Genomic DNA, 23,117 nt, shown 5'->3' on the forward strand with positions numbered 1-23,117 from the left:
TGGAATAAGGATCTTACCAGGGCTATAGACAGCATCGCTCCTGAGCATCCTTTCCAGCCTGCTCCTAATAAAAAACCGTGGTACACTGAAGATCTTCATAAAATGAAGCAGACTGCACAACGACTAGAGTGCCGCTGGCGGAAACAGCAACGTTTATCCGCCAAGACACTCCATGAGATCCTATTGACATCTTATGGAGTGGCAATAGATGCAGCAAAGAATTCCTTCTATGCTGCACACCTTGCGTCCACTGAGTCTTGTCCAGCAGAGCTGTTTAGGGTGGTCAAAGAGCTAACTCAACCGTCTCCTGCCCTAAACGTATTATTTGAACCAACTAAGGCCTGTTGTGATGCTTTTAATAACTTTTTAGTGGATAAAATCTCTTGGATAAGGGCTGAACTGGACGCCAGCATTATAGCAGAGATGGGAAGAAAGATATCCAGTGACTCTGTGGACCTTGTTAGACTGGATCCTTTTGAGTTTGTAAATACTGATGAAGTGGACAAGATTCTTGGATGTGTCAGGAGGATGACATGCCCTCTCGCCCATCATGGTTGACCGCCCAGGGAGGGGATGCAACAAAAACATTGCTACAATCTATAATCAATGCATCCCTCAGGGAGGGAAGATTGCCATCACAATTAAAGCAAGCAGTCGTTAGACCGCTTTTGAAAAAACCCTCCCTGGATCCCCTGGTGAGAAACAATTATAGACCAGTCTCCCTGCTGCCATTCTTGGGCAAGGTGATCGAGAGGGCAGTCGCCTTCCAGCTCCAAGCTGTCTTGGATGAAGCGGATTATCTAGACCCATTTCAAACCGGATTCAGGACAGGATACGGAGTTGAGACTGCCCTGGTCTCCTTAGTCGATGATCTCCATCTGGGCATCGACAGGGGAAGTGTGACCCTGCTGGTGCTCTTGGACATTTCAGCGGCATTCGATACCATTGACCACGGTATCCTTCTGGAGCGCCTGAGGGAGCTAGGCATCGGGGGCACTGCACTCCAGTGGTTCCATTCCTACCTCTCAGGCAGATTCCAGATGGTGAGGCAGGAGGACAGTTGTTCTCGTAAAAGAGAGCTGACATCTGGCGTCCCTCAGGACGCCATTCTGTCCCCCATGCTCTTTAACATTGACATGAAGCCGCTGGGAGAGATCATCCGGAGACATGGGGCGCGGTGTCATCAGTACGCTAATGACACCCAAATTTATTTCTCTATGTCCCCGACTATTGCAGTGACTAGGGATGGCATCTCTCCTCTGCATGCCTGTCTTGGATCAGTAATGGCTGGATAAGGGAAAACAAGCTCAGACTGAATCCAGAGAAAACAGAGATACTCGCAATAGGTACCCCAAGTGCAGGGATAGAGTTTTGTCACCCAGTCCTGGATGGAGTCACACTTCCCCTGAAGGATGAGATTTGCAGTTTGGGAGTACTCCTGGATCCGTCCTTACAATTGACATCCCAAATAGATGGTGACGGCCAAGAGTGCTTGGTATCAGCTTCGGTTGATATGCCAACTGCGTCCCTACCTGGACCGAAAGGACCTTGAAGCAGTGGTACTTGCACTGGTAATCTCTCAGATTTCTGCAATATGCTCTACTTGGGGCTACCCTTGTACCAAATTTGGAAGCTTCAATTAGTTCAAAATGCAGCAGCCAGATTGGTCACCAGAACATCTAGGTTTGACCTTATAACACCAATACTGAAATCTCTTCACTGGCTGCCAATTAGCTTCCGGGTGCAATACAAGGTCTCGGTTATTACCTTTAAAGCCCTACATGACTCAGGCCCCAGTTACTTGCAGGAGCGCTTCTCCCTACATAATCTGCCCCGCTCTCTCAGAACATCTGGGAAGTTCTTACTAGAATATTATAATACCAGGCTAATGACAACTTCACATCAGGCATTCACTGCCGCAGCCCCAAGATTATGGAATGACCCACCGGAAGAGATCCGTCTTATTACTACCTTAGAGGCCTTTAAGAAGGCACACAAAACTGATTTCTTATGGTGGGCTTATCCACTGCATTCCATATAAAAAGGTTAAGACGACTGCCCTTCCTTGACTCTAAATAAACTCTAAATAAGTTTATTTATCCTTCCTGGCTGCTCATTTCTTGGCTTTTTCTTCCATTGGAAGGAAGCCAAGGAGGAGCATGCATGCACAAGCCCTTCCTGGCTGCTCCATTCCTGGGCTTTCCTATTGGAGGGAGCCTAGGATGAAAGAGGAGGAGGAACAAGTCCCCTCCCATACTGGCTTCTCCATCTTTGAGCTTTTTCTACTGCAGGGGCTGGGAGTCCAGGATGGAGAAGGAGGAAGAGAGGCCCTGCAAACTCAACAGATATTCAGATATGCCAAGCTTCTGAGCTAAGAGGCAATCTTCTGAGCTAAGGAGTGGTCATTTGGTATATAATGTTAAAGCCCAGTAGTTACATTGACCCGTGAATAAGTCAAGTCAGATTTTTAGGTCAGTTATTTAACTAAATATTCTAGACTTATACATGAATGTATATACAGCAATAAAACCAAAATCAACAAAGCACTGTCCCCTTCCCTCCCACCAGACGAAATTGCAATGCTTACCTCCTCCAGGGTGTCGAAACATTCAAGCTGGAAGGTGATCACGGCTTCTATGTTTGCAAACAGCAGATACACCAATCCAAGCATGAGAATCAGGAGACTGGAATTTGCTGTTGATTCCATGAACCACAGCACATGAAGTACATGGATTGGGCTCTGACCTGTTGCAAATTACCAGAGCCATAGCAAAAGGATGACCTTCAAACCAGTATAGTCCGCCATGGTGGACTGCCAAAGGCCAACTGGACACACACTCTGGACCTCACACTTAATTCAACTGCACTTCCCTTGTGAGGTTATGCTGTCCTGTCATTGTCTCCCAAACCCATGGCAACAAGGGTTATTTTTATTTATTCACTGCATGCATTTATACCCTGGCTTTTCTCCTAGACCAGGGGTCGGCAAATTACGGCCCACGGGCCGGATCCGGCCTGGCGAGGCCTTGGGACCGGCTCCAGCCCGGTCCTGCCGCTGATTGGAGGTCTGGCAGAGGAAAGGCTGCGAGGGAGCCCAGGACCTGGCAGGCCGCCGTCCTGGGCTCCCTTGCGGCCTTTCCTCCGCCAGACCTCTATCTCCGGAGGGAGGGCTGCGATGGAGCCCAGGACCTGGCAGACCGCCGTCCTGGGCTCCCTTGCGGCCTTTCCTCCACCAGACCTCTCTCTCCGGAGGGAGGTCTGGCGGAGGAAGGGCTGCGATGGAGCCCAGGACTTGGCAGGCCGCCGTCCTGGGCTCCCTCGCGGCCTTTCCTCCGCCAGACCCCTCTCTCCAGAGGGAAGAGAGAGGAAGAAGAGGAAAAAGAGGAAAGTGGAGGAAGAGGAACGAGAAGAAGAGGGAGGAGGAAAAAGGAAGAAAGGGAGGAAAAGGAAGGAGGAGGAGGAGGAAGAATAATAGGAAAGAGATGGAGGAAGGGGGAAGGAGGGGAGGAAAAAAGAAGAGGAGGAGGAAAAAGGGGAAAGGAAGAAGAAGGGGGAGGAAAGGAAGAGAAGGAAGAAAAGGAGGAAAAGGAAGGAGGAGGATGAAGGACTAGGAGGGAGGAAGAAGAATAGGAAAGAAGGAGGAAGGAGGGAAGGAAGAAGAGGAGGAAAAAGGGGAAAGGGAGGAGAAGAAGAGGAAAGGGGAGGAAGGAAGAGAAAGAGAGATGAAGGAAGCCGAGAAGGAAGAAGGGGAGGAAGAGGAAAGAGGAAAACAGAGGAGGAGGAGGAAGAAGGAAGAGGGAGGAGGAAGAGAGAGGAGGAGGAAAAAGAAGGAAGACTACAACTTCTGAGGCTGTGAATGGGTTTGGGGAAACTGCGTTTTGAAAGGCGCTGCATGAGGAGAGTACAAGGCAGTGCTTATTTTTTATTTATTTATTTAATTTTTTTTTTAAAAAAATATTTATTTATTTTTTGGCTTCGGGCCCCCAGTTGTCTGAGGGACAGCAACCCGGCCCCCGGCTCAAAAAGGTTGCCTACCCCTGCTCTAGATGTTAGAGAACTTCCAGTCTGCCCAACCAATCTCATATTACGACCAGTAGTTCAGGATTTGTAATGCAAAATATCTGGAAAGCCAAAGGTGTCCCACCCTGCCATGTGCTATTCCTTTAGGGAGATTTACCCATCCACTCCTGGTTTAGAAGCTACCAAGGTACCTGAGAGTCCTGTTAGGTATGACCAGATCTTTCAGATAGCTCACACTGGGAGTTGGTGGTTTAAGTTTCCCTGTGGATTTGAAGATTTACATCTGATGCAAAATAGACATGAAAACAATCTGAATTCAAGTAGAGCCTCATGTGTTTTTGAAACCACTTTATAGTGAAAATTAATGAAAAAGAAGTCTCATGGGATAGTTATGATATCTGTAAGAGGATTTCTTCTCTGCTTGGTACCCTAAATATCTTGGAGGGCAATTTCTTTTATCCTCAGGCAGCCCAGTCAGTGATGGGGATGATGGGAGTTGTAACTGAAGGTATCTAGTGGGTACCAGGTTTAGCAAAGAATGTCCCAGGTTGTGTGTTTCTTCAAAATAAAGGAACCCTGCCTTACAAATCTTGCTAATTTTGGGAAATGCATCTCTTGTGCTAAGAAACATTGTCTGCAAGTGGACATGGCATCACTTTGTCTTCCTTCCCAAGCCTCCATCAGGAAGTGCACATTCCCAGTCTAGAGGTGTTAGAAGAAGAGATTCATTGGATGAAAGAGCATCTCTCCCAGCTTCGATCTCCAATAGTCTTTTGCCACAATGACCTTTTGAGCAAGAACATCATCTACAACAAAGCAGAAGGTTTGTTACCTTGATCTCACAAATGCATAATGCTTTGCCAAACTCACAGACCCTTGTTGCCCTGCCAAAGAGCATTCAAAACACAAATGCCAGAGATGTCTTCTTGCTTCTTTAAGAAGCTGCTGCCCTGCTTCATGTCTAGCTCCCAACTATTCCTCTCTTTGCCCTTTCAGGTCACGTCCGGTTCATAGATTATGAATACACTGGTTATAACTATCAAGCATATGACATTGGGAATCATTTTAATGAATTTGCTGGTGAGTTGAGTTCACCTATTTTTCCCCTTCTTCTCAAACTCTTCTTTATGGAAGACATAACCGTTTATTATCTGCCTGCAACAGAACTTGGAAATGTTACCTTTAGTGCTTCTGTATTAATATGAGACCTTAAAGAATGTTAATTTATTAACATTAAAATTTTAGAAGTTATTTTTAAAATGATGATTTTTACTTTAATAGTTACTTAATAAAATCCAATTAATAAAACATTTAGAATTATTAAAAGGATTTTCCAGAACTGGTGGCGCCAGCATGGCATAGTGGTTTGAGTATTGGACTACAACTCTGGAGGTTAGGGTTAGCATGTCAGCTCAGTCATGAAAACCACTGGTAACCTTGGGTAAGTTCCACACTCAGCCTCAGAGGAAGGCAATGACAATCTTCCTCTGAACAAATCTTGCCAAGAAAACCCCATGATAGGTTCACCTTAGGATTGCCGTAAGTTGGAAATGACTTGAAGGCACACAACAAACCTTTCCAAATTAATTCATTAAAACAGCACAAAATTTTAATTGTTACTCTAAATTAATATTAATGCTATTTAGTTAATCAAGTGACTAATTAAAATTCATAGTTGAAATTTAAATGAATTAGAGATAATGAGTCACTTTTAATGTATTATGGCCAAGCTCATCTGAAGAAACATAAACTGAAGTTCCAGCAATGGTGGGGAAATTTTGGCCCCTCCAGATGTTCTGAATGCCAGCTTCTACAATCCCTGTCCATTGGTCATGCTGACTCTATCTATTAGAAGATGAATTCCAAAAGCTCTGGCTAGCAAAAGTTCCTTGTCTCCAGTATATATATATATTTATTGTTCCTTGAGGCAGATCTAAAGTTTCCTGTAATTGTAAGAATTGTAAGTTTGATCCCTAACATATAATGTCAGGGCTCATAAGCTGCAAATACATGTTGCTGATCTGGCTGTTCCATCCAGTACAGTGTCGAGATGCCCAGCAGTAGAGCTTTGACAATCAGTCGTTGGTGGCATCTTCTGTTTACACTCCACCATGCTTCTTCACCAGCCACACCTGCTGTCATTTTCTCTTGTAGGGATTTATGAAAAGAATGGTAAACAGATCTTGAATAATGTCACTGCTTTATATCTGGTGGTGGTGATGGGGACTTTGGTTTTCCTGATGTTGGACTACAACTCCCATCATGCCTGAGGCAGATGGGAATTGGAGTCCAACAACATTTGGAAGTTTTTTGTTGGTTGGTTTTTAAAACCGGGGGGGTCAAAGTGGATTTTAGAAAGTCATGCTTTTTAAAAAACGAGCAAACAAAACCCCCAAACAACTGCCTGATGAACAAGGATATTTTTACTGATATATGGTGCAGGCAGAAACTTTACAGTAAACAGTATTTTTAGGTTGTTGTAAGATTATTTCTCCTCTAATTGTGGCTCTGAAGGATGGATTAGAAACAAGCTCCTTTTGAAGGACCTGCATATAATTACCCAGGTTCTCTGTATTAATTCTCTCCTGAGCTTGTATAATACAGGAAATCATTGTATGGCTAATTATGTCTGCTATTCTCACAGCTTGTGCTCTGTTACACAGGGATCATAAGAGTCAAGCAAGGTCAAACTGGATTTTTTTTTAAGGGGCCTGTCTTGGTGCAGAAGGCCAGATCAGTGGTATTTCTTCAATACCAGAGCATTGTGAACCAGGTGGAAAAACAGCTTACTTTTAACTCAGTCTGTTTCCAGACAAGGCTCTTCTGTAATTGCCTTGTCTCAATCATAGAATTTGACAGACAGAATCCAAACAACAGTGCCATGACTATTGTTTTTGGGTTCCCCCCCCCAATTTTTTTTTTGTTGAGGTGAGAAAGATGGGATAGCTTCACCATTTTTTATGGGTGTTGATAGGAGTTGTCCATCTAGAAAACTCAAGTCATTGTTTGTGCTGAGCCAGAGGGAGAACTGTGATCCTGCAGATTATGGGGCTTTAGGTCTCAGAATTTTTTGCACTGGCTATATTTGCTGGAACTTGGAGTTGGAGGACCAGGGTTGAGAACCACTGGTTTATAAGGGTTATGTTTTATTCCATTCTAGGTAGAACCTGGGAAAATGACCTTTTTTTTTTTTTTTTTTTTTTTTTTTTTTTTTTTGGACAGCTATTTGGCAATGTTGGCTTAGGGATTCTGGAAGTGGTAGTTTGAAAGGGTAACCTTTCCAAGCTCTGATTCTGACCGTAATTGTCTTTAGCTGTCAGCAGCAAGGTAGAGAGGTTCCTTCCCCAAACTTCCTGTCCCCTTTCTCAACTGTTTGAGATCCTAAAGTTCCATTCCTCAGGATTCAGAGTTCTGCTACCATGTAACAGCCATGAAAGGAGTTAACATTGCCTTTTCTGACTGTTTTGTGCTGAAGTGCAACCTGAACTATGGAAACCAGTTTAACAGTATGGTAATCTAGCAGGGAGATCCAGTGTGGTGAAGTGGTTTGAGTGTTGGGCTAGGGTATTGGAAGTCCAGGGTTCGAATATTCACTTGGCCATGAAAACCCACTGGGCAATTCTCAGTCGCTCAGCCTCAGAGGATGGCAATGATAAACACACTCTGAAGAAACTTGCCAAGAAAACCCTATGATAGGTTCACATTAGGGTCATCATAAGTTGGAAATAACCTGAAGGCAAAACAACAACACACAACAATCTAGCAAGATAGTAAACCTTAATGTCAACCAATGTCCTCCAAGCATTGTCACTGAAAATTTTATGCTTAAGGGGCTGGTTCTTACCCATTCTCAGGCTGTTGCCTATATGGTCCATCCCATCTCATGTTTCCTTCATCATCAATTTATTCTCTCAGGGCTGAATGAAGTGGATTACAGCCTGTATCCAAGCAAGGAGGTCCAGATGCAATGGCTCAGATACTACTTGCAGGCCTACAAGAAACTAGGCCAGGAGAACCAGGAAGAAGGAAGCAAAAGCAGAGGGGAGAGTAGAGCTGTGCCTGAAGAAGAACTGGAGAGCCTCTATGTACAAGTCAACCAGTTTGCTTTAGTGAGTATCCACATTGTGAAGAAAGGGAAGTTGAAAGGGGAGCAAAAATAACATACCCTGGAGACAAAAAGTATGCTATTCTAATACTTTCAAATTTTTATTACAATCAACAGGGCATTAACCATAGAAGGAATTTTGTTTTGTTACAATTTAAATTGTAAATTATTTTTAATTGCCTTTTCTTTACATTCCCCTTTCCTCTCTGCACTCCAGAGCACACTGCCTTCTCAACATTTTGTCCTTCTGCACCTCATCTCTCTCTTGCTGATATTTTTTTCTTTGCCAACTCCATCTCTCCCTCTTTCTTTCTCTCTGTAGCAGGTAACATGTACTACTTCACTTAGTACCCAATATAAGAAGCCGGTCCTGCTGTATTTTACCCATTTTAAGAGCCCCAAGTTGTGATGGTGCCACTACTCTTCCCACCTTCTCGAGAGACATAGGCCTGCTACAGACTGCCAAAATAAAGCTGCTTCGGGTCTCTTTGGAGGTATGCTATTTAAATGATGCATGGGTCCTAAGAATCCGGAGGTCGCGCCAAAGCCACGCTCCATTCCTAAGCACTGGAGTGCAGCTTTGGTGCAGCTTCCAGATTCTTAGGGAGCATGCATCATTTAAACAGCATACCTCCAAAGAGACCCGAAGCAGCTTTATTTTGGCAGTCTGTAACAGGCCATAGTATCTTTCCATTGAATTCAATGGCAACAGGATATGAGGTCTCCTTTCCCAGAAATGTACATATTGATGGAGCCTCAGATGATGTTGTATGGGTGGCTAAAAGATAAAAGTTTCAGAGCTATTCCATAGAAAGCAATAAAGAAAATCACAGTCAGGGCACACCTGACCTAATTTCTAAAATGTACTGCCTATTAGCCTCCCTCCTATTTCCATGCATCATGTGGCTTCTCTAATGACTGTAGCAATGGACAGTGCTGGTGATAACACACATGGCAGTAGATGCTCTTTGTAACAAGTTTTTCTATAGCTCAAGCAAAACTATTGTACAGTTGCAGAATCAGATTTACAGAACTTGGACTGTTACAGAGGAGGAAATACATGTTTGTATTGATGGCAATGAGAGCATTTTCAGATCACACCCACTGCTCTTAAATTGTTGCATCTGTCTTCACAATTTTTCACTCAGTCTTGCCCACACACTGCAAATATATGCATCCTTGATATTTTATCTTCTTTTCCCAGGCCTCTCATTTCCTTTGGGCTTGCTGGGGACTGATTCAAGCCCAGTTCTCTACCATAGACTTTAATTTTGCCAGGTAAGTGTGTGTCTTGCTCCATCTGCAAAGGCTGTAGGAGACAAATTTGTGGGTCCCCCTTTTTCCCTAGCTGGAGTAAGAATCTGCAGCAAAATGCTGGTTTGTCTATGATGGCCTGTCTTCCATTTTTATTTTGAAGGCTGGATATCAGCACAAGATTTTTAATACTGTGGTCCTATAACAACTTACCTGAGAGTATGTTCTGTTCAGCTGAATGGGACATACTTCTGGTATGTCAGCTTTATGTCTTAGTAACTGTATCATACAAAGTCAATCAACAGAATTTAAAGTTGGCCTTAAGACTGACTAGCTCTCATTTTAGCAGTTGAACAGCACCTTAAAATCTTCTAAACTGAGGATAGTCAATTGCAGAGGAGGCTAGTTTTTGCCCCTGTGTCCTTTCTTGGATGGGCAAGTTTTTAGCTATGCAAGTAACTTCCAGAGTGTAAATGAATGGAATTCTCTTAGTGTTTTATGTTACTGAAACTATATGGAGTTTTGAGCCATGTGTTTAATATTTTTTGAGGGGAAGAGTTGGAAGGTGTATGATAAAGGTAAACTGCCGCATGTAACATTCAGGGCATTGTTCACCCAGAAAACATTTTTGGTGTGGGAGGTGTCAGGGACTTGGAGTGAAAAAAGGGCCTGTAAGCCACACTCCCACCTTATTTTAGACTGTTCATAAACATCAGATATCTGTGTCAGACAGCTCCATGCCCTTCAAAAACCTGCCTTGTAACCTCAGCCTAAATTTGGTCTTCATGGGAAAGGGATAAGCAGTCTTTATATCTTCATCAGGGAGTGCCTAAGGTTATCACTCAAAAACTACAGTTGGTTCTCGGTTATCCAGGGATTCAACTATCCAAATCTTGAAAATATTCAAACAAAATGTATAAATTCCAAAAAGCAAACCTTGATTTTGCCATTGTATATAAGGGGCACCATTTTATTACACCATTGTATTTAATGGGACTTGAACAGCCACAGGTTTTGGTTATCTATGGGGGTTCTAGAACCAAACTGTAGTGGATACCGAGAGCCCACTGTATTTTAAAATAAAAATTATGGGTATAGGACAGATATATTCAAAATCCTTTGTGAGAAAAGCTGGTGCTGTGATGGTAAGAAATAAACTTTAAAAATAAACCAACAGTTTGCAAAATAGTTCAAAATTGATAGTTCCTGGGATTCCCCCCCCCCCCCCCCCCCGGCCACTTCAACCCTTTCTGTTCATCCATGCACACACACAGTATAGAGACCATGGCAAAGCACCTAACAACAGGCATACCTTGATTAGCAAAAACTCTGATAGAGAAGCTCCTTTTTACAAAGCCTTTCTAGTCCTGCCCAGCCCACCTTTTCCACCTTATCCTCTGTCTAGCTGGACAGCTTTTAGCACAGTCAGCATTGGGAGAATGGTGAAAGGGCTGCACAAACACAGGCTTTTGGTGTCAGATTACAACAGCATTTCTCCAGTAAACAATGCAATAAAGCTCAAGAAAGGAAAGAACAGGATTATCCTCTAGCTAAGGAGAATCTGTAGTTTTGTGTGCCATCTTGCAACATGCAAAGAAAACAGCAAGCTGTCTCCAGAATCCCTTCCTGAGCATATGGACAGAGAGCTGATAAGGCTGCCTTACTGGCTCCCCCTAACATGTTTAAAAAGCATAGATCTCTAAGGTGTTGAACAGGCCGGCGCAAAGGACTGGCCTGCACATGTACTAAGGTTGCCTCGGGGCATCCTTTCCAGTTGCCCCACAACCCTAGTACATTGCCGCGGCGTTGTAATGGTGGTGTCCTTTCTACATGGGCGGCACCATTACGATGTCATGGCCATGCTGCCTCCAAAGGGGCAGCGTGGATGTGACGTCTTGGCACCGCTGAAGGGTGCTTGTGGCGCCCTTTCAGCAACACCAGAAGAAGCTCCGTTTCGGAGCTCCTTTGGCCACGCGTATCGCTGGCGCAGCCTTTAAACAGCCACGCCAGCGATACAAAGAGAAAGGGGCCGAGTGGCCCCTTTCTCCCTTTCCCTGCCGCTGTCAGGGTGTCCTTGGGGCTTGAAGCCCCAAAGACACCCCTTTCCAGGCCGCGGGGAAGTGGCCTGGAAAAGCGGCGGATCGGGGCCTCGGGGCTGCTGCTGTGGCAGCTGAGGCCTCGATCCATCGGGGAAAGGGGCATGTGCAGGCCGCCCCAAAGTGGCAGTCTGTATCCCGCCTAAGTTTAGCCACCAAAACAGAAATCATAAGAAAAGTGGATGCTGATGAAATCAAAATACATCCCTGGAAGAAGGTTTCTTTTTTTTAATAGTTTAATTTTTATTAGGTATTTTAAAAACATATATAAAAAACATATATTTATATCAGTCATACAAAACATACAAAGGACAATATCCATAACAAAACAAACCTACCTATGGATACCCCAACCAACATATATATCATACGTTCCTCATTCGTTAGTTCCTTTCTGCCAGTCTAACTTCTATACTAAATCCAGACCATTTTTGATGATCTGTTAAAGAATAATATATTTATGATTCTATTTATACTTGCATCTAAAAGGTTATAAATTACCTTACAATCTTCCTTTGGAAAATATATAAATAGGTTCATGAAAGAACTGATCTCGCTTATTTGAGATACGTTCAGTTGGATTCCACATTTAAACATAATTCAATTTTCCAGCTGTAATATTGATATAATCAAATCAAAAGAATTCAACTTAAGCTAGTTCCGTTCCCAAAACTGCATTCTCCCCACACACATTCTGGAGGTAAATAATTATATTATCCCAATCTTCTTTATAGGAGTTCGTCCGTTCGTTTCTAATTCCTCTTGAGAGTTTGTCCATTTCCATTTGAAGGTTTCAAATGGACTCTAGAAGATTCAGAATGTTATTCATTACTTTTGTGAGACTTACCTTGGTTGATTCATTTCACATGTGTGGATTGTTAAGTGTTGGTTAAAAGGTTTGCTGAAACTTGCTGAACTGTTCTTCTGTTTTTCGTGAGGTAGGAACCTATCCCCAGTCTTTCCATGTTATTTTGGTCTCTGGTACCAAATTTTATGTTAAAAAAGGAATACCCAGGAACACATCTTCTTTTTTAACTGAGGTATATCTGTATAGATATGAACATGGGAACAGATCCAATTAAAAGCCTTATCTTCAATATCAGGAGTTGGCAACTGCACAAGGTCTGGTAGCGAATTCCCCTTCAAACATTTTCATGGGTAGCACCCACTCAACAGCATGACTGATATTCTAACTACCATAGCCGTACTCCTATCAGGCACCTAAAAACATTATCAAACAAAAATCCATCAAACAGTGACACCTTTATTGGGCAATGAAATGCACAATATACTTGTTGCAAGCTTTCAAAGCTCCATTGGCTTCTTCAGGCAAGATGTTACAAACCAAACAGGAGGGGGGAATTGGAAATGTTAGTAAGATATCTGCATGTTGTTGTTTCTGTCCTTACTTAAGATGGTATGAGGAGGGTAAACTTTGCAGGCTGGCTCCAAAATAATAATAAGAAGAAGCTTGCAACAAGTATGTTGTACATTTCAGTTGGCCAATAAAGGTGGATTTTTGGGTTTGGTGGATTTTTGTTTGAATTTACTAAATGGCTAACACAGCTACCCCTGCATATTTTCTAAAAACATTATGTTTGAGTACTATGTATGAATGGTCAAGAAAGGAGTATATGATTGAAGGTGCAAGGGGAACATGTATGAAATGAATGGGGAGAACAAATGGTGTATGTGTAGAAGAATGTGGCATGTAGATGAAAGCTTTTGGCATGGTTATGCAGGCCCTAGGAAATGTATCATGTCTGCTATTTTTTCATGTCTTCACTAGTATATTCTCAAATGGGAATGTGTGACACTCCAGATGTTGCTCAGGTACAGCTCCCATCAATTCTAGCCAGCATAGCCAACTGTGAGGGACCATGAGAGCTGCTGTCTAATGTCTGATAGGCCACACAGAACATGGGGAAATTGCCTTTGGAGACTGCAACTCCCAGAATCCTCTAACCAGCATTCTAAAGATCACAAACCATAGTAAAGCTCAGTGTATAAAGTATATTTGATGGGGACTGTAACAAAGGTCTGTTTCTGTTTCTGTTGTTCTGCAGGTACGCGGACATAAGATTTAAACAGTACTTTAAAACAAAGCCTGTGGTGACATCCCTTAAAATGTCAAAGTGAAGTTAAAGTCTAAAAAATCCTCTGGTACTCAAGATTCCATACCTATTTTCTCTGGTATAGTGCACCCGCCACCCTGTCCTCTTGAAGTTGCTTCATTGCTAAGTGGTCAGACATCATGAAATGGGGATGGAAAAGGAAAGCACACCTTCTATGAAGCCAAAAAGAGAGAAAAAAATTAAAAGAAGCCTACTGGAACATGGCTATGCCATCCATGGATTTCCTGCCACATGTTGCTTTTAAAAGGTGATGTTAGGACATGGCTGCTGGGGAGAGATTTCATTCACAGTGCCTGTGCTATTAAGAAATACTTCAAATGCTTCTTAGCTTAAATAGTGGGTAGCAGAGATGAGGTGGTTGCTTGGTCAAAAGCATATGAAATCTCTTCTATTCCTTGGTTGGGAAAATCCACTGGATTCTTCTCTTTTGATCTTGAGCTAAACTGTTGAATGCTAGCATCTCTTTTCCACAGTTACAGGATCTGTTTGAGTTCCATTTGGATCTGCTTTCCTCTCTACCCAGAGACAAATTCCCAACTGTCCCACAGTGTCTTTTGTGAGGTTTAGACAAAGAGTCAAAAACAAATTAATTTGCTTGCCCAGCAATGATTTTTTCAAAGATATATTAGCAGAAGGAAAGCCCCAAAGATGAATGAGAGCTGTGTCATTTGGTCAAGGTGTGAGCTAATGGAGGGTCCCCCTTGGCCACTAATTGGAAAGGAGACTGTCAACATTGCATGTTTTACTATAGGTCACAGTCAGTTTTGGCATACACATGTAAATGTCAAATGTTTGAGAATCAGTGGAAGGTGTAAGTACCTTTGGTTCAAGCTACAGTACTTGGAAGATGACAAATAGCAATGCCTAAGAACCAGCCAGATGAAAACAGAGAGACACACCCTTCAGTAAAAAAAAAAAAAAAAAAGGGGGGGGCTGTATCAAGTTTACTCAGTGCTCAGTTATCACAGTCCCATGTGTGGGACACATTCACTAGTCTCCCCCATTTTGAATACTGGCATCTGTCAGTTTCCTGTGGCGCAAAGATGGTTGCATTAGTTCCAAGCAGCTTGTCACCTTGTCCAGATCTGCACCATCAGTTTGTGCCATTAATTTCGAGTATATGAAACTATCAGTTTCCCCATGAGACTGGAGCAATTTGTTTTGGTTTTTTTAAATGGTAATTTGCAAAGATAGCCATGTAGTTAGTGGAGGGAGAAAATCAACCCAAGAAAGGCTCACAGTGGGGCTCTTGCCTCAGGATGGCTACCTGTGGGGTGAACATTTCACTGAGAATTTAGCAGCACAAAAAGAGGGAATGGCTTATTAAAATGCCAGTACTATGACAAATTGTAGTGTAGACAAGCCCAGAGAGGAAGGTCTGCATTCCCCTCAGCACCTAGCCTTACTTAGTTTGTAAATAGACATTATAGTCCTTATTACTGCTAGATTCTTAAAAATGAAACAAAACTGGAACCAACTTGAAACATTCCTTATGAACTGTGAACATCTCACATGGTGCTTTGCCTCCCAAGAAAACCATTTGGGTTCCTTTGTCGAGGGCCAAGCCTACGCATGCCTTGTATGAGTTCTCCAACCAGAATGAGGACGACATGGCTTCTCACACAAATCCTGGGCATCTTCAATTCTACTTTCTCCAGGATCGATGGAAATGGATAGGAGAGGCACAGTGGGAATGGAGATTCCAGTGTTCAGCCTAAGCTATGATTTGCATTAATGTAGTGAAAAGGTACTAAATAGTATTTTATTACCTATGTGTATTTTTGCCCCATGAGCTTTTATTCTGTTTAGTGAACCATTATTATAGTCAAAACCCACAATCTCTCACTTTAAATGTGCCTGCTGTTTAGTTAGCACCTCAGCTATCTCCAGTGATCATATTTACAATGAATATATGCTCTGAAGCAAAGGTAGAAAGCCTCCTGCAGTCTTTTAATTGGATGTGCTGTTATAATTAACTTCCTAACCAACAGCTCCTATGATCTGATTTCCTGTGGTTTGTCTGCACTGGCTGCAGCTGGTGTAGGCCAGTTGCCAAGAGAGGCCATTAAGCACCACTAGAAATTGCTTCTATCCAGGATGGGGACTGTTTCCCCATTAGTCAGAAAAGCCAAAGGATGGAAAGTAGGCCAGTGACTGAATTCTAGCAACTTGAAGCTGCCCGTAGAATGGTTCAAGAAGTTATGGGTGTCCAGATGTTGAACTATAGAACTCCATAATCTCCTCCATTGGCTATGCTGCAAGGACTGATGGGAATTTGGGGCCAAAAACATCTGGAAGACCCAAACTTCTCCTTGGTACAGAAGCGGCATTTGAGATGATGTGGAAATGTATTGGAGGGATGGAGGATTTTTGCTTTTGTATTCCTTTTAAATTTCCATCCTGGAATATTTAAATGTTTAAGATGTTTCCTTGTTATTGTACTGTACTTGGGCATAGTGTGCAGAGATGGGTTTTTGTGTGTGATAAAAGTGATGTCACTGCAGTTTAAAAGCTTCAGGGAATGTCTAGACTACATAAAAACAGATGCCACATGGAGTGTGCTCTTTCCACACAGTTGTCACATAAACTGTCAAGTCATGAGGATGAGATACAAGGGAACCTGTTCATTCAGTTGGAAGAAGACATAGTGCAGACCCTGCTTGGCAAATTGTCTATAATACACTCTCTGAAATAGGTTTCAGTTTAAAGTAAACAACCAGATAGTTGAACATTGTACTTTTTTGTTTTTAAAAGCCCCAACTGTTGTATGATTTAGTGCATAATTGTTCAAACACTGCTTTAAAAAAACAAATAGAAAAGCAATCAGTTCACCAAGAAGCTTGACAGAATGGCCAACCATCATCATGAAGAAATCTTAGGTTACAAGGATGCTTCCTGTGGGAAGGGAAAGGGACACAGCTTATTCCACATGGTTAATTCTTTCTTAAAGCCCATGCTCCATGTTGTTTCATGTTTTTATGTACTACAACTCCTATAATCCTTCAGCAAGCATGAGTTGAGGAATTAAGGGAAATGTAGTCAAAAAAACAGTTTTTCGAAGTTTCCAACTCATACATTCAGAAGCAGTTTTTGCTTCAGAATGAGCTGGGTAGCATCTTGTTATTGTGATTTTTTGCACCACAGGGCAGCTATGGAGAATCATGGGAAAATGTGACAGCTTGCATTGGCATCTGAACACAAAAGAAGTGAAGATGTACATGTCTGTGCCCATTTGTAACATTGTACTATATACTTGAAAAGTTTTACTGTGTAGTTTTGTAATGTGATTGAAATATTTCTGAGGTACTTCACAACTATTGTTTTTTGTAGTTTTTCACACCCAGGAGGGGTGGTGGTGGTATCTTGTCTTTGAGAAGTAGGGCATGTTATCTGCAAAATGGACAGTGCTTTCCCAATACAATCAAAGACCTCAGGCTGCTTTCTTAAGTGTTGGATTTACCTCTCTTTTGGTTACAAAGGCTTTTCCAGCTCCCTATCACATACTCTCTCTCAAGTTGCAGCTATCAGCATACCCTTCTGAGGTATGACACATCTCCTCTGCCATGAGCAACTATTACATACCTAGGTCTGTGTATATAAACATGCAAATTTCTATGTATTATAATAATTGATGACCATACAGAAGCTATTGTGTATTCTTCTAGGAAGGAAATGAGTTATCTGGCTGAAGGGAAGAAAGGAACCTTTTAAGCACCAAAGTGTGTCAGTATACCTATAATGTGAAAGACTTAAAAAAAACAGGAGGAAAGGTGTTTTCCCCTCAGGCATCTAATAGTTTTGTACATCATATAAGTCACTGTAAAGTTACCTGTATAATTACATTTGTTCCTGTTCGCAAAATAATAAGCAAACAATTCATGTAAGGGTGAAGGCTTTCATCCATAGTTTTTTGTGGTTTTTTCAGGCTATGTGGCCATGTTCTGTAAGAGTTTATTCCTGACATTTTGCCAGCATCTGTGGATGGCATCCTCAGAGGATGCTAACCTATATATACTCACTCTCTTCCAGGTTAGCATTCTCTGAGGATGCCAGCCACAGATGCTGGTAAAACGTCAGGAATAAACTCTTATAGAACATGGCCACATAGCCCGAAAAAACCACAAAAAACAATTCATGTAAGGTTTACCAACAGAACAGTTACAGATACCTCACGGATAGATGGATATAGTAAAAAACATACAATGAGACAAAAAAGAAAGAATAAAATCATAGTCATAGAATTGGAAGAGACTATAAGGGCCAGAGAGTCCGGCCAGAGAGAGGAGAAGGAGAGGAGCTGCTTGGCAGCCATTTTGAGACCGTGTGCTTGAGACCGTGTGCTCGTTGCTGAAGGGGAGGAGCTTCTGTGAGTCACATCTGTGAGTCACAAGGGGGCGGAGCTAGCAGACTAGCTTTATATACCAGCTTCCAGAGCCGCGCGCCTAACGGCCCGCGAATTTTAGTTTTCTTTAACTCAACAACTCTGCTCAAGTGGCATCAGGTTAGAATCAGATATTGAAACAGAACCTTCCCTTTAAGTGTAAGATAGCAGCCAGTACATTCCTTTCAAGAAGTATTCCCAGTAGATTGACTGTTATACTCATTACTAAAGACTTTGCAGTATGGACAACGAGGGATCTGCTGCAGTCACCTGCAACTCTTGTGGGATGTTTCTCTTCTTGCCTACAGAAGTGGAGAACTTCACATGCACCAAGTGCAAGTTGGTAGCACTCTTGGAGGAGAAAGTGCAGCAGCTGGAGTCCAGAGTAGCTACACTTCAGCAGATTAGGGAACAAGAGGATTTCCTGGACACAATAGAACTAACCATCTTGGATGAGTACCACGCAGAGGAAGATGCTAGGGTGGAAGAGGTCACTTGCCATACACAGGAGGCAGACAGCTGGAGGAATGTCACATAAGCCAAGAAGGGATTGTTCGGGGAGCTTGCAGCTAGAGAATCGATTCGAAGCTCTTTCCCTTATCAAGGAGGATGAAGAAGAGCAGCCTGGACAGACTTCTGGGACAGAGCAGGGGAGCCTGAGAGTCCCACCCAAGGGAACAGTCGCTGCTAAGCCTCGGAGGAGGCGTGTGGTCGTAGTGGGGGACTCCTTGCTGAGGGGTACAGAAGCAGTGATTTGTAGGCCTGACAAGATGTCTCGAGAGGTGTGTTGTCTTCCAGGTGCAAAGATCCGTGATGTGACATAGAGGCTGACAAGACTGGTCAAGCCTACTGACCAATACCCCTTCCTTTTGGTCCACGTGGGAACTAATGATACTGCAAGACACAGCATTCAGAACATCAAAAGGGATTACGAGGCGCTTGGTAGGAAGCTGAAAGGAATGGATGTACAGGTTGTCATCTCGTCTCTTCTGCCAGTTGAAGGGCATGGTCCAGGAAGGGAGAGGAAAATAGCAGATGTGAACAACTGGCTTCGCAGATGGTGCCGCCGAGAAGGATTTGGATTCTTCGATCATGGGCTGCGGTTCCATGAGGAGGGACTTCTTGCAACAGACGGGTTGCATCTCACGCCAGTTGGAAGAAATGTTTTTGCCAACAGTCTCAAGAACTTGATCAGGAGAGCTTTAAACTGAGTTCAGAGTGGAAGGGAGACAATATTAAGGAAGGCGAAAGGGATGGCAAAAATAGTCAAACTGACACAGAGGAAACAAGGCAAACAGTGCAAGGACCCAACAGTGGGAGGCAAAAAAACTTGCACAGGCAGCAAGTAAAAGGGAACCATGGTCTGCAATGTCTCTACACTAATGCACAGAGCATGGGAAATAAGCAAGATGAACTCGAACTCCTAGTACAACAAAGCAAATATGATATAATAGGCATCACTGAAACCTGGTGGGATGAGTCTCATGATTGGAATGTGGAAATAGAGGGGTATAACCTTATTAAGAGAAATAGGCCAAACAGGAAAGGAGGAGGAATAGCACTATATGTCAGAGATATTTACACCAGTGAAGAAATCCTGGACATCAATCATGGAAGCCAGGTGGACCGCATCTGGATAAGAATCAAAGGGGAGGGAAACAACAAGGATGTTACGGTGGGAGTCTACTACAGACCCCCAAGTCAGACTGAGGAATTGGATGATATCTTTCTAGAACAGATGACCACACAGTCAGAAAAGAGAGATGTAGAAGTGATGGGCGACTTCAACTATCCTGATATTTGCTGGAAGTCAAACTCAGCAAAATCCTCAAGGCCTAGCAAATTCCTCACTTGCCTGGAAGACAATTTCATGGTCCAAAAGGTGGAAGAGGCAACAAGGGGGTCAGCTATTTTAGATCTGATCCTAACCAACAAGGATGACTTGGTTAATGGGATGCAAGTGGTGGGATCATTAGGTGGAAGTGACCATGTTCTCCTGGAGTTTGTAATACAGTGGAAAGGAGAAGCCAGGCATAGTCAGACACGCATCCTAGACTTTAGAAGAGCGAATTTCAGTAAACTTAGAGAAGTATTGAGGGCGATTCCATGGTCAGAAATACTAAAAGATAAGGGAGTTCAGGATGGATGGGAGTTTCTCAAAAGAGAGATACTGAAGGCACAATTTCAAACAGTTCCAGTGAGAAAGAAAAACGGGAGGTGTCTCAAGAAACCAGGATGGATGACTAAGGAACTTTCAACCGAGCTAAGTTTGAAACGGAACATGTATAAGAAATGGCAAATGGGGGAAATCACAAAAATGGAATTCAAAGAAATAGCAGGCATGGGTAGGGGTAAAGTCAGAAAAGCTAAAGCGCAGAATGAACTCAGGCTTGCTAGAGAGGTTAAGAACAATAAAAAGGGCTTTTTTGGATATGTCCGCAGCAAAAGGAAGAAGGAAACGGTAGGGTCACTGCGTGGAGAAGATGGCAAAATGCTAACAGAAGACAGAGAAAAGGCAGAATTACTCAACACCTTCTTTGCCTCAGTCTTCTCAGAAAAGGCAAAGGGTGCTCAACCTGAGGATAATGGAACAGAGGACAGAATAGGGGAATTTCAGCACAGAATAAGTAAAGAGACAGTAGAGGAACACCTTGTTAATCTAAATGAATTTAAGTCTCCGGGACCAGATGAACTCCATCCAAGGGTATTAAAAGAACTGGCAAATGTAATATCGGAGCCATTGGCAATAATCTTTGAAAACTCCTGGAGAACAGGAGAGAACCCAGCCGACTGGAGGAGGGCAAACGTTGTCCCCATCTTCAAAAAGGGGAAAAAAGAGGATCCCAACAATTATCGTCCAGTTAGTCTGACATCAATACCAGGAAAGATTCTGGAGCAGATCATTAAACAGAGAGTCTGTGAACATCTAGAAGGCAATGCCATAATCACAAAAAGTCAACATGGGTTTCAGAGAAACAAGTCATGCCAGACAAATCTAATCTCTTTCTTTGATAAAATTACCAGCTTGGTAGATGAAGGGAATGCTGTGGATATAGTATATCTTGATTTCAGTAAGGCCTTTGACAAGGTTTCCCATGACATTCTTGCAAACAAGCTTGTAAAATGTGGGCTAGACAAAGAAACTGTTAAATGGATCTGTAATTGGTTGACCGGCCAAACCCAAAGGGTGCTCAACAATGGCTCCTTTTCATCCTGGAGAGAAGTGACCAGTGGGGTCCCACAGGGCTCTGTCCTGGGCCCAGTGCTACTCAACATCTTTATCAATGACCTGGATGACAGAATTGGGAGCATACTTATCAAATTTGCAGATGACACCAAATTAGGGGGAATAGCTAATACCCCAGAGGACAGGATCAAGATTCAAAATGACCTGAATAGACTAGAAAGCTGGGCCAAAGCTAACAAAATGAAATTCAACACAGAGAAATGTAAGGTATTGCACTTAGGGTGGAAAAATAAAATGCACAGATATAGGATGAGTGACACCTGGCTGAATGAAACTACGTGTGAAAGGGATCTAGGAGTCCAAGTAGACCACAAGTTGAACATGAGTGAACAGTGTGATGCGGCAGCTAAAAAGGCCAATGCTATTTTAGGCTGCATCAATAGAAGTATAGTGTCTAGATCAAGAGAAGTAATAGTGCCACTGTATTCTGCTCTGGTCAGGCCCCACCTAGAATATTGTGTGCAGTTCTGGGCACCACAATTCTGAAAGGACATTGAGAAACTGGAGCGTGTCCAAAGGAGGGCGACAAAAATGGTGAAGGGTCTGGAAACCATGCCCTATGAGGAACGACTTAGGGAGCTGGGGATGTTTAGCCTGGAGAAAAGAAGGTTAAGAGGTGATATGATAGCCCTGTTTAAATATTTGAAAGGATGTCATATTGAAGAGGGAGCAAGCTTGTTTTCTGCTGCTCCAGAGAACAGGACGCGGAGCAATGGATGCAAGCTGCAGGAAAAGAGATTCCACTTCAACATTAGGAGGAACTTCCTGACAGTAAGGGCTGTTCGACAGTGGAATGCACTCCCTCGGAGGGTGATAGAGTCTCCTTCCTTGGAGGTCTTTAAACAGAGGCTGGATGGCCATCTGTCAGGGATGCTTTGAATTGGATTTCCTGCATGGCAGGGGGTTGGACTGGATGGCCCTAGTGGTCTCTTCCAACTCTACGATTCTATGATTCTATGATAAGGGACATCCAGTCCAACCCCCTGCCATGCAGGAACTCACAATCAAAGCACCCCTGATAGGTGGCCATCCAGCCTCTGTTTAAAGAGCTCCAAAGGAGGAGACTCCACCACTCTCTGAGGGAGTGTATTCCACTGTCGAACAGCCCTTACTATCAGGAAGTTCCTCCTAATGTTGAGATGGAATCTCTTTTCCTGGAGCTTGCATCCATTGTTCTGGGTCCTATTCTCTGGAGCAGCAGAAAACAAGCTTGCTCCCTCCTCAATATGGCATCCCTTCAAATATTTAAACAGGGCTATCATATCACCTCTTAACCTTCTCTTTTCCAGGCTAAACATCCCCAGCTCCCTAAGTCGTTCCTCATAGGACATTGTTTCCAGACTCTTCACCATTTTAGTTGCCCTCCTTTGGACACGCTCGTGTTTCTCAATGTCCTTTTTGGATTGCGGTGCCCAGAACTGGGCACAATATTCCAGGTGGGGCCTGACCAAAGCAGGATAGAGTAGCACTGTTGCTTCCCTTGATCTAGACACTATACAACTATTGATGCAGCCTAGAATTGCATTGGCCTTTTCTAGCTGCTGCATCACACTGTTGACTCATGTTCAATTTGTGGTCTACTAGGACTCCTAGATCCCTTTCACATGTAGTCTTGTTAAGCCAGGTGTCCCCCATCATGTATCTATGCATTTTGTTTTTTTCTGCCTAAGTGCAATACCTTACATTTCTCCTTATTGAAGTTCAATTTTTTTAGCTTTGACCTAGTTTTCTGATCTGTTAAGGTCATTTTGAATTTTCATCTTGTCCTCTGGGGTATTAGCTAGTCCTCCTAACTTGGTGTCATCTGCAGATTTGATAAGCATGCTCCCTATTCTTTTGTCCAAGTCATTGATAAGATGTTGAATAGCACTGAGCCCAG

At 43.0% G+C, this 23,117-nt stretch overlaps 1 protein-coding gene across 1 annotated transcript in view; it reads left to right on the forward strand.

Moving 5' to 3' along the window:
- LOC149315998 (ethanolamine kinase 2-like) overlaps positions 1–14,524 on the forward strand; it is a 36,383-nt gene extending 21,859 nt beyond the window's left edge. Inside the window, exons 4-8 of the mRNA XM_089514594.1 lie at positions 4,695–4,843; positions 5,017–5,100; positions 7,936–8,129; positions 9,330–9,403; positions 13,542–14,524. Of these exons, the coding sequence (XP_089370720.1) occupies positions 4,695–4,843; positions 5,017–5,100; positions 7,936–8,129; positions 9,330–9,403; positions 13,542–13,614 (574 nt within the window). The 3' untranslated portion in view covers positions 13,615–14,524. The remainder of the gene's footprint in view (positions 1–4,694; positions 4,844–5,016; positions 5,101–7,935; positions 8,130–9,329; positions 9,404–13,541) is intronic.
- The last annotated feature ends 8,593 nt before the right edge of the window (positions 14,525–23,117 follow it).

Source organism: Sceloporus occidentalis, unplaced genomic scaffold (genome assembly GCF_023333645.1).
Source record: "Sceloporus occidentalis isolate IW3139 unplaced genomic scaffold, rSceOcc1.0.p SCAF_3, whole genome shotgun sequence".
NCBI classification, from domain to species: Eukaryota; Metazoa; Chordata; class Lepidosauria; order Squamata; family Phrynosomatidae; genus Sceloporus; species Sceloporus occidentalis.